This window comes from Chelonoidis abingdonii, chromosome 6 (genome assembly GCF_003597395.2).
Source record: "Chelonoidis abingdonii isolate Lonesome George chromosome 6, CheloAbing_2.0, whole genome shotgun sequence".
Classification (NCBI taxonomy): Eukaryota; Metazoa; Chordata; order Testudines; family Testudinidae; genus Chelonoidis; species Chelonoidis abingdonii.
In genome coordinates this window covers 3447729-3459928 of record NC_133774.1, presented here as the reverse complement: position 1 = coordinate 3459928, position 12200 = coordinate 3447729, and the positions used below count along the sequence as shown (strand labels likewise).

The 12200-nt window shown below is 46.6% G+C and overlaps 1 protein-coding gene across 1 annotated transcript in view; it reads left to right on the top strand.

Moving 5' to 3' along the window:
* The first annotated feature begins 233 nt into the window (after positions 1–233).
* LOC116815460 (uncharacterized) overlaps positions 234–12200 on the top strand; it is a 78457-nt gene continuing 66490 nt past the window's right edge. Inside the window, exons 1-5 of the mRNA XM_075066815.1 lie at positions 234–346; positions 4442–4519; positions 5666–5752; positions 6937–7020; positions 9317–9396. Coding sequence (XP_074922916.1) covers positions 4450–4519; positions 5666–5752; positions 6937–7020; positions 9317–9396 — 321 coding nt within the window. The 5' untranslated portion in view covers positions 234–346; positions 4442–4449. The remainder of the gene's footprint in view (positions 347–4441; positions 4520–5665; positions 5753–6936; positions 7021–9316; positions 9397–12200) is intronic.

Genomic DNA, 12200 nt, shown 5'->3' with positions numbered 1-12200 from the left:
CCCCTCAGCGGGGTCTGGACTGACAGCGCAGTGCAGGCCGCGGGCACTGTTTCCATGGCAGCACTAGGAGCTGGGGAGCAGGGCATGCTGGGACATATCTCCATGGCAACACTTGGCGCTGAGGGTAGGGCATTCTGGGACATATCAGGGATTTAACCACCCCCCTTTCCGGCTTTTGTCGTCACTTCCGGAGAGGCCGCGTTTCATTGGCTCCTGTGAGAAGACTCGCCCTTGCTTCCGGCTTGCTGGTGTTGACAAGATGGCGTCGACCGCGGGGCTGCAGGAGCGGATGGAGGCGCTGGAGCGCCGGGTGTTCGGGGCCGGGGCGGCCCGCGGGCCCCGCAAGGTGCGGGGGTGGGCGGGCTCCTCAGCACCCCCCGGAGCGGGGCCCTGCGGGGAGATTCCCCCCCCCCGGCGACCATCCAGGGGCCCTGGGCTGGGCCAGTGGGGCCCGTTCCCTGCGGCTCGGGGCCGAGTGCCGGGGCAGGTGGCTGCAGCCTCCGCACTGGGGGCAGGAGCGCGCGGGGGGCGGGGATTGGCCCCCGAGGGCCCAAGGGGGTGTGGAGAGAGGGCGCGGGTGGGCGGATTGGCCCCCGAGGGACACGCGGGGGGGATCGGCACCCGAGGGAACATGGGATGGAGAGGAGCGCGGGGGGACTGGCCCACGGGGGGGGGGAGGAAGGGAGGCAGGCGCGCAGGGGGGGATTGGCCCCGAGGGAGGCGCGCGGGTATTGGCCGCGGGGTTGGAGGCAGCCAAGCTCTGGCTGTTCTTCAGCAGCCAGGCCCTGCTCCCTCCTGCCCCCGGCTGTGGGTTCTTCTCCATGGGCCTTGCTCGCTCCTCTGCCCTGAGCGACGCTCCCCGGGGCACGGGGGCCCGAGAATAGTGCGGAGCCTTTTGTCCAGTGCCCCGGACGGGCTGCCTAGCTCAGGCGCTTCATTTACTTCTGAACTGCAGCCACCTCTGGGGTACAACCTGGGCTCTGTAGCAGCCTGTAGTGAGGTTATGGACCCATTCAGGCCGCTAGTTGAATATGCTGCGTGTGAAGTCAGAAACTGAAACAACTTTAAATAGAGGTTTTATCTTTCTTCTTGCGAGCTTCAGAGTCTCAATGTGTGGATGAGATGATGGCATAGAGAGGAGGGTTTACGTTCATTAGAACTGGGCAAACTTTTGGGATGGGGGGAGCCTATACAGGAGAGATGGGCTCCACCTAAACGAAAGTGGAACCAGACTGCTGGCACTAACATTAAAAAGGGTGTAGAGCAGTTTTAAACTAGGAGATGGCGGAAAGTGGACTGCTGCAGAGGAGTATGTGGATCGGCAGAGACTTCTCTTAGGGAGAGTCTGATGATAGGACATCTCCAGGTTATAGTCAGGAACAGAGACGGAAGAGGATAATGTAAGGGCCAGATCAGATGATAAACAGTTACATAAAAAGAATCTGGCATATCAGAAAAGGGCAGACAAATAAACAGGGACAGCTTTTAAAATGCTTGTACACAATACTAAAGTCTAAATAATAAGCTGGGTGAACTAGAGTGCCTGGTGATAAAGGAGAATAATTGATATAATAGGCATCACAGAAACCTGTGGACTGAGAGCAATCAGTGGGACACAATCATTCTGGGTACAAATATATCGGAAGACAGAACAGTGTCGGGCGGGGGTGGAGGGCACTAGATGTGAAAGAAAATGTAGATTCAAATGAAGTAAAAATCTTAAGTGAATCCACATGTTCCATAGAATCTCTATGGATATAAATGTCATGCTTTGATAAAAATATAACATTAGGGATCTATTATTGACCACCTGACCAGGACAGTGATAGTGGTGATGAAATGCTAAGGAAATTAGAGGTGCTATCAAAATTTAAGACCCAGTAATAGTGGGGTGTCAATTATCCCCATATGACTGGAACATTTCACTTCAGGACGAAATGCAGAGATAAAATTTCTCGATACTTTAAATGACTGCTTCATGGAGCAGCTGGTACGGAACCCAGGAGAGGCAACTCTAGATTTAATCCTGAGGAGTGCAGGAGCTGGTCCAAGAGGTAACTATAGCAGGACCGCTTGGAAATAATGACCTAATAAATAGCATTCAACATCCCTGTGGTGGAAGAACACCTCAACCGCCCAATACTGTGGATTTAATTTCAAAAGAGAGAACTATACAAAATGGGGGTTAGTTAAACAAAAGTTAAAAGGTACAGTGACTAAAGTGAAATCCCTGCAAGCTGCATGGGGGCTTTTTAAAGACACCATAATAGAGGCCCAACTTCAATGTATATCCCAAATTAAGAAACACAGTGAAAGAACTGTAAAAGAGCCACCGGGGCTAACAACCATGTTTAAAGAAGCAGTGGAGAGATAAAAAGACTTCCTTTAAAAAGTGGAAGTCAAATCCTAGTGAGGCAAATAGAAAGGAGCACAAAGCAGCAGCTTAAATGCAAGAGTGTAATAAAAAGCCAAGAGGAGTTGAAGAACGACTAGCCAAAACTCCAAAGGTGGCGATAAAATTTTAAGTACACGCTACTTAACCAGTGGGCCCTTGATGATCGAAATACAAAAGGTGCGCTTAAAGACGATAAAGTCATTATGGAGAAACTAAATGGATTCTTTGCTTCAGTCTTCATGACTGAGGATGTTAGGGAGATTCCCAAACCTGAGCTGGCTTTTGTAGGTGACAAATCTGAGGAACTGTCACAGATTGAAGTGTCACTAGAGGAGGTTTTGGAATTAATTGATAAACTCAACATTAACAAGTCACCGGGACCAGATGGCATTCCCAAGAGTTCTGAAAGAACTCAAGTGAAGTTGCGGAACTATTAACTAAAGTTTGTAACCTGCCCTTTAAATTGGCTTCGGTACCCAGTGACTGGAAGTTAGCTATGTAACGCCTATATTTAAAAAGGGCTCTAGAGGTGATCCTGGCAATCACGGCCGGTAGTCTAACGTCGGTACCGGGCAATTAGTTGAAACAATAATAAAGAATAAATTGTCAGACACATAGAAAAACATAAAACTGTTGAGCAATAGGTCACCATGGTTTCTGTAAAGGGAAATCATGTCTTGACTATTAGGGTCAACAAACAGGTGGACAAGGGGATCCAGTGGACATAGTGTACTAAGATTTCCAGAAAGCCTTTGACAAGGTCCCTCACCAAAGGCTCTTACGTTAATTAAGCTGTCATGGATAAAAGGGAATGTCCTTTCATGGATTGAGAAACTGGTTAAAAGACAGGGAACAAAGGGTAGGAATTAATGGTAAATTCTCAGAATGGAGAGGTGTAACTAGTGGTGTTCCCAGGGTCAGTCCTAGGACCAATCCTATTCAATTTATTCATAAATGATCTGGAAAAGGTAAACGGTGAGGTGGAAAAGTTGCAGATGATACTAAACTACTCAAGATAGTTAAGACCAAAGCAGATTGTGAAGAACTCAAAATCTCACAAAATGAAGTTGGGCAACAAAATGGCAAATGAAATTGAATGTGGATAAATGTAAAGTAATGCACATTGGAAAAAATAACTCCAACTATACATACAAATATGATAGGGGCTAATTAGCTACAATGAGTCAGGAAAAGATCTGGAGTCATCGTGGATAGTACTCTGAGATGTCACGCAGTGCGCAGAGGCAGTAAAAAAGCGAACAGGATGTTAGGAATCATCTAAAAGGGGAGGGATAGAGACGGAGAATATTTATTGCCCTTATATAAATCATGGTACGTCACCATCTCGAATACTGTGTATAGATGTGGTCTCCTCATCTCAAAAAAGATATACTGGCACTAGAAAAGCTTCGAAAAGGACAACTAAAATGATTAGGGCTTGCAGATGAGCATGTGTTTACCTAGGCTAGGCCTCTTTCAGCTTGGAAAAGAGGAGACTAAGGGGGGATATGATAGAGGTATATAAAATCATGAGTGATGTAGAGAAAGTGGATAAGGAAAAGTTATTTACTTATTCCCATAATACAAGAACTAGGGGTCACCAAATGAAATTAATAGGTAGCAGGTTTAAAACAAATAAAAGGAAGTTCTTCTTCACACAGTTAACTTGTGGAACTCCTTACCTGAGGTGGTTGTGAAGGCTGGGACTATAACAATGTTTAAAAGGGAACTGGATAAATTCATGGTGGCTAAGCCCATAAATGGCTGCTAGCCAGGAAGGGTAAAGAATAGTGTCCCTAGCCTCTGTTCATCAGAGGATGGAGATGGATGGCAGGGGAGAGATCACCTGATCATTGCCTGTTAGCTTCACTCCCTCTGGGGCACCTGGCATTGGCCACTATCGGTAGACGGATACTGGGCTAGATGGACCTTTGGTCTGACCCAGTACGGCCGTTCTTATGGGCTGTTCCTGACAGTTTAGTTGTGGGACCCTGGTTAGAAGTGTCAGTCACGGTTTGGTTTATAATACCATCTCTTTCCTTCCAGGCAGCTTGATGAAAGTTCAGGTGGCTTTGGGGAACATCGCAAGCAAAAGAGAGAGGATTAAAATATTGTACAAGAAAAGTAAGTATTCATCCAGAATTTGTTTTGTGTGGTGTTTTTTTTTACCCCCAGGGTTTAGATCCAAGTTGTATTTTACATAGTGGTCTTGTTTGGCGGCCTGTCTGAGATCATTTGAGTTGGGTTTTGAAGTGGGTTTAAAAACAACCCTCATCATTAGCTCCTTGGGAAGCAAAGGATTGAGTAGACAAGCTGGCATCTCTCGAGTGCAGTGCACCTCTTGAGAGGTGAGAGGAAGGAATCTACTTTGGTTTCTGTTTCGGTATCAGAGATCTAAAACCTAAGAGTTCAGCTTTATTCCTTCCCTGGGACTGTGTGTGCTCTCCACTGTGATCAGATCCCCCTAGAAATCTGCAGCCCATCAGGCCTGGTGTCATCAGAAAGGGGTAGGACATGTTCAGTGTATATCCACCTGCAGAAAATCAGGTTTGCTCTCTGGCACTGGAGCTTATTTCTACCTGTTGAGCCCATCAAGGACAACTGAGATTGCAAGCAACCTTGGGGGTTTTTGTAACAGAGGAGAGATGTTGCAGGAACAGCATGCTGTGCTTGGAGGGGACAGAGTGGTGCCCCTTTAGCACACCCTCAGCCAGCTTCAGAAGGCAAGACTTGGGTGTGTAAAGGAAAGAGATTTCAGAGGGCAGGGGAAGTAGCAGGCAACATGATGGAAAGTGAGCACTCTGTGCCCTCCCTTTAAAGAATGGACTGTGAATTCTGCAGCTGAATTTAAAATTGGATAATGTGATACTTAACAGGTTAGTGACACCTTCTGTAAATAATGGGTGCCTATTGGTGTTGGGCCATGTGTGTACACACTTTAAATAAAATCAAACAAGGAAACTTAGGGGGGCTTGGTGCAGCAACAACTTTGTACTGTTAAGCTCAGCCGTTCCTTTTTGATCCCCCACTGAGGATGTCTCTGCATCTTTTACATCTGAATTGTTGTCTAAAATAGTTAGCTGGCTCAAATTTGTAAGCTCATTCATGTGGTCTATAAAATGCTGTGAACAGTCATGGTACTGTAGAAGTACTGTAGCTGTTGATTCTTTTTAACAACATCTTGTAGTAGGTAGGAAATTGTGACAGGCAGTACTTCCAGAACTAGTCGCTTCTCCTCTCTCCCTCTCTGTCACCTACTTCTGATCTTAGTTGAAGATTTAATAAAATATCTGGATCCTCGGTACATTGATCGAATGGCTGTTCCCGATGCCATGATACTGCAGTTCATCTTAGCAGGTACATCATGAAGGAATATGCTCATTCCCCAGAAGCTCACAAGACAAGTTGGGGGGTGGGATTTTAATTGAATGCAATTCATTTAATCTCTCTCAATCATGGGTTTAGGACAGAAATGCCTCCTTTGGTGTCTAATCTTCCTCTGTAAACTGGCTAAAGCTTCAGTAAAAGATCAGAAATGGAGAAAGTACAATATGAATCATACAGAGAAGAACAAGCATGGTTCAGTCCCCAGGCTCTGGCTCCCTGGCAAGCACTTGGAATGCAGCTGGTACAGTGGAGCCAGTGCCTGCATGAGGAGTGCTTTTCTTGCTATTGAAGGCCTTCCCTTAATGAGTGATCTTGACTCCCTCTGAGTCTGTCTGGCCTTTGGTCAGAAGTTTGCTGGGGGGACAGGAGTGTGTCGCATTGTTGTCCTAAGTCTAGCAACAAAATGGCTCTTATGAACACTGAAGTGTGTATATACTGTGAACTTCTAACCTTGTCCAGCTCTCTCACAGGGGATCTGAGTCGCCCCTCTCCTGTGGTAGGTGTGTGTAACTCCATTGTCTCCAGTGGTGTTTCCCCCGATTCAGACTGGTGTAAGTGAGGGAGAGTCAGAGCCATGAGGTTGACTTTTAATGGGACTCGACAACTGATCCAATGAAAGAATAAAAAGCATGTGCTTTTTCCGTTGCTGGCTTAGTGAGGAACATCCTGGTGTCTGCTCTTGGTTCTTCCCTTTATGTACTGTGTGCTGCCTTTGAGCTTCTGTTTCCCCATCTGATAATACCTACCCCAGAAAAGGGTAGGGGATGTTTGCAAAAGCCACAGAGATCCTTGGCTGAAAGGTGCAGTAGTAATGTAAAGTATCATTGCGGTGAAGTCTTTCTGCTGCATGTAGGTTTGATTGCCTTGTGAGAAGGGGAAGCTGAACCAGGCCAAAAAGGATAGCTCAGTGGTTTGAGCATTGGCCTGCTGGGCCCAGGGTTGTGAGTTCAGTCCTTGAGGGGGCCACTTAGGGATCTGGGGCAAAAATCTGTCTGGGGATTGGTCCTGCTTTGAGCATGGGTTTGGACTAGATGACCTCCTGAGGTCCCTTCCAACCCTGATGTTCTATGATTCTATGATATTTTTTTTTCTCATCTGTGAAAAGCTGAAATAGTCTTTGACTTAAACTTCTCCTTCTCTGTCTTTTAAACCAGAGGAGCAGTTTATTCTTTCCCAAGTTGCCCTTCTGGAGCAGGTGAACAACCTCCAGCCGTCCTTGGACAGTGCACACATCAAAGGTAACACATGCTCATCTGCAAGCTGCCTTTTCATAGCTGCTGTCCTGCAGTTAGTGAAGACAAGTGGCCTCTCTTTCGTTACCCTGGGCACTAAGAACAGTGTGGAAATGCTGTTTTTAAAAGTTCTCTAGCTGTCTGCCTCAAATAACTGGAAACCATTGTAAGCGTTTCCAACTCTGACGAGTTTGCAGTCTAAGAAGGCTGTAGGTGCTAAAGCAGTGCAGCAGCATGCAGAAGAAATGCAGAATGTGAACGGTCGTCATTTTCAGCAACATGGGCGTGAATGTATTCTCCTGGCTACGATACTGCCACTGTACAGGGAGGCTGAATTTAAGTGACCCCAGAGCCATGTTATACTGGCAAGGCTGTTAAATATTCCTGAGATGCTGGTCCAGTGTAATTGGGGGCGGAAAATGGAGGCCAACAAATGCACACGTTACTCTGCACAATCCTTAGAATCTTATAGAGGAAAAGCTCAGTAGAACGTCTCCTTTCTAAGGTGCAGCTTCCTGTTCACTGAGTATCTCTGCCCCTTGCATGGTGAGGTCTCTGTAGTCTCCATGCAGTTGCTTACCAGTAATAGTCACACACAGTAATCCAGTTGCCTGCTTCATACAAGTCTCTTCGGCATCTAATCTTCTGCATGGGACCCACCTCTCATGGCCCCAGAGGCAGCAGAGCGGTGACTTTGGAACGTTGTTTTCAGTTGGTTCTGATCAGCGTATACACAAACAACTAAAATGTTGGGTTTCAGAAAAGCAGCCTTGTTAGTCTGTATCCTCAAAAAGAACAGGCACCTTAGAGACTAACAAATCTATTTGAGCATAAGCTTTCGTGGGCTACAGCCCACTTCATCGGATACGTGAACTCCTGTTCTTTTAACTAAAATGTTGGCATTTCACTTACTTAGCAGTCAAGTGGCAGTAAGCAGTGGTGGTCCGGTGGCCAGCAGTATTTATCTTCAGGGCGTTTCTGAGCTGTAATGCGCTTCAACTGACAAGAAATGTATTAAATTAATCCCAATAGAAAGATTTTAAATATGCTCTTAGACAGTCGTCTCTACTTTGGGAACTACAATTCCTGGATGTCAAAACTAAGCTGGGACTGACTTTTGTTCTGTGCTTGCAACTGCTCCTGACCATGCTGCCAAACTGCAGCAACTTGCTCAAATCCACATACAGCAGCAGGTAGAGTGAATACTCATGGTTAATCTTCAGTGGGCAGGGATGGAGCCTCTTGTTAACCATAGGTAATTTGTGGGCAAGGATGTGGGCAAGGATGGAGTAATTAGTAGCACAGACTACAGCCACTCTAGTTAAGATTATCAGTATTTCTTCTTTCCATTACGTTGTTTTCAGTTTGTCCAAATCATGGAATTTGCCGGGAGTCAGAAGAGATCTCTGCTCTGGAATATCTCAGTGTACAGATAGCTTTGGGTGGCTTTTTAAAAACCGCAGTGGGGCTAACTGCTAATTCCCCCAATACTAGGCCGAGATCCTGATGGCCTAGCAAGGCAGTGTGGCCTCCCTCCAATGCAGAGAGGGAGAGACCACCACCACCTGAGTACAGTCCCCTTCCCAGTTCAGGTGGGTGGGAATCTGAAAGTTAGTTCACATAAAATAAGCAGCTCAGTTTACAGCACTGTGTAAAGGGCCTGCCTCAAGGCCGAATCCACTGAACATATTGTATCTGCTTCCAAGGAGAGGAAGGAGCATCTGCCCTGCCTTCCTTGAGAAGTCGTCACTGAGGCAGTGCTAGTGGCTAGTATATTTGGTTGCTTTTCTCTGACAGGAACTGATAGAACTGTTCCAAACAGAGCTGAAGTCACTGCAGTAAGAAGGATTTCTTGATGGTGAATTGATTCCCTACTTCAGTGGAGTTGTCACTGCAACTTTCTGGCTAAATGTGCATGATTATGTCCCCTTTTGGTAGCTGGTCCACCTGGAGGATTAGAGCTGGCTTACTCCGCTAATACAGTAACTCATTCTGCTGAAGCAGGACAGGGGCTCCTGCGGCTGAAGGTCCTGGGTTCTATCCCTAGCGATGACAGTGGTGTCCACACCAATACAGCCTCAGGTTAACCACAGCACTCCCAGTGCATGAATGCAGCAGGGGTCCCAGACACACCAGAGGTGGCCTGACAACTGGTACCAAGGAAAACTCATTCTCCTAAAAACAGACGATGGGGCAAGCTTGTCCATCCAAATAGAAAAGAGAGGCACAGGCGTATTTGCAGTCTCCTGTTCTCTTTGAATGCTGAATGGTGTCTAATATCTAGTTTTTCCACACTTTCAAGGCAGTCACAGAGTTTATTACAAGCAACAAGTCCAAGATAATGGAACACCAGATGTATTGACATCTGCACGCAGACATCAGGTCCGTGTTTGTGGCCTGCTGCACACAGTTAAAGAAATCGTGGGGAAGAGCTACACTCCAGGAGAGATGTAAGAGGCTGGAATTGTATAATTAGACCTTTCTGTAGCTCTCTCCATTTCCTCACAGTGCTTCCAGCCATACCCTTCCTTGCCAATGAGGTCCTGTCACTGCTTGCTATGGGCCTTTATGGATGGGATTTTTCAGAAGCACTCAGTGCTGCCCTGACATTGCCGCTATTGAAGTCGGGGGGAGACTGACCATAGACTTCGCTGGGAGCAGAGTTGCACCAGTGCAGAGCACTTTTGAAAATCTCACCCTAGGAACTTTCTCACTCCTGTGCCCTGACAGGATCTGAACACTCTTAACATTACCAAATGGATGGCACTATACCAGGGAAATGTTTAGGTTTTCACTTGTTCCTGGAAATGTATAATCTGGAGTTCCAAGGTCCTGCAACAGTTGGTTCCAAATTACATCTAGATCCCTGAGGTGTCCCTTACAGGATAGCAATGTGTTATAGTGAATAAGGCATTGGATTGAGAGTCCGGAAAGCTGGGGTGTATCTCCAACCCTGCCACTGACTCGCTTTGTGACCGTGGGTATGTCACTTAACCTCTCTATGCATTTATGGTTCCATTTGTACAACTGAGATGACAATACTTCGCTTTCTTTATGAAGTGCTTGGAAATCCTTGGATGGAAGCACTGTATAAGTACATCTTATAATACTAAGTGTTAGTGGGCTTTGGTTTTTAAACTGAACCCTCTCTTCCCATCACGGAAACTTGATCATTTGGATTCTTTAGCCATGAAAGATCGATGTTTCCTCTAATTTTGTACATCCGTTTGCAGTATGAATTTTGTTATGTGATGGAGGCAAGGTGTGACGGGGGGAGTGGGCGAGGGGTTGAGAGGGCTGGGGTGTCGCCCCTCCCACTTGAATTCAAGTGATTTGCATGAGAGGTGCTGAGTCAGCACACCTTGATTATGTAGAGTGGGATATTTTTCAAAAGCAGCCTGCATTGGCTTAACTCTGCTCCCACTGAGATTCTCCCATTGACCCCAGTGGAGGGGAGATAAGTAAACACCAAGTGCTTCTGGAAATCCCACCCAGAAACTTTATTCCTTCCTCAAATGCAGGTTTACTGACACAAATGGGAGTAATGGAATCAATTGTAATTTGAAAAGAACTTTGTCATACCTCCAACACTGAAGCTGATTTTTTAAAAACATAAATAACCCAGACAGCACCACTGGCATTTGCTTTTTAAGTCTTTAAAGATGCCTGTGTAGAAGTTCATAATATTTGCTATTACTTTGAACTGTCTTATCCTACTAAATCTTTCTTCTTTTTGAAAACACACAGCTGTGTGCTATCACCCGCTCTGCCTAATGAAGCTACGTTTATCAAATGTTCTGTGTTAACAGCTTGTTTGATTGGGCATTCATACTTTTGATGTCAGGATATGCTCGGGGACGGAGCATTGCTGGCATAAAACCAGCAGAGGGAGCTACATTTACTTTTCAGGTGGTGGAAAGGTTTTTACTAGAGATGGTCAAAAAATTTCATACTTCAGAGTTTGGAAAGCTTTTTTTTTTTCCTTGAAGTTTTGACATATAGGAATAAAATTGTGCAGAAGTTCTGTTTATCTCTTTCCCCTCCTATCCCCCTTCCCCCTCCCTCCCACTCAAAAGAGTTTTTTACTGGCTTGTTTTTATACCAGACTTGTGTGCATTTGGTCCATGATAATATATGGAATTTTGCTTGATTATTCAATAGAAATTGTTAAAACAGAGTACATTCCCCACCGAACTGAAGGTTGCACAGCTTTTTGTGCTCACACTGTTTGTTTGATACTATTTCTTATAGTTGAAAACTTGCATCACAAGCTGTCATTTAAATGACACACACCTTTGTGCTGGTAAAAAGTGGCAATAGCGTTTACAACTAAATGGCAGCTCATGGTACAAAACCATATAAACCTTGCTGTGTACTTGTCTTTTTACACTTCCAGTTCTTTTCTAGTAGACGGCAGAGATGAGGGCCTTTGTAATCAGTGATCTTAAATAGGTTCTAATATTTTAACCATTAGTAACCCCAGCACCCTTTCCCAGGAGTGTGAGCGTCATAAGAGCCAAGTTTTACCCTGACTGACTTCCTTCGAAACTAGTTGAAGTGAATGCATGGCAGCTTGGAGCTGCTGCAGCAGGGAGAGGCGCCTGTCCCTGCCATGGTGCTGCATGCCTCAACTTGCTCCCTGCTCACCCCCTGCCTCTGTCCTCTCCAGGTCCTTGTGGCTGCCGTAGGGAGAGGCACCTGTCCCCACTACAGCCCTGCACGCCCCAACTTGCTTCCCACCCCCTACCTCTGTCCTCTCCAGGCCCCTGTGGCTGTGTGCTTATGCAGCCCTTGATAGCCTGCTGAGCAGCCACCCAGCTTAGGGGGAGCTTAGATTGTAGCCTATTGTCAAGGCTGCACGGCTGCACAGCAGGCTATCAAGGGCCATGCACACCACGGGCCTGGAGAGGACAGAGGTAGGGGGTGGGTGAGGAGCAAGTTGGGGCACAGGGCTGCAGCGGGGACAGGTGCCTCTCTTCCACCACAGCCCTGGGGCAGCCTGCACCCTAAACCCTCTCCCACACTCCAAACCCCTCATTCCCGGAGCCTGCACCCCCAGCCAGAGCCCTCACCCTCCTGCACTCCAACCCTCTGCCATAGCCCTGAGCCCCCTTGCTAACCCCTCATCCCTGGTGCCATCCCAGGGTCTACACCCCCAGCCAGAGCCCTCACCCCCCCCACCTCCA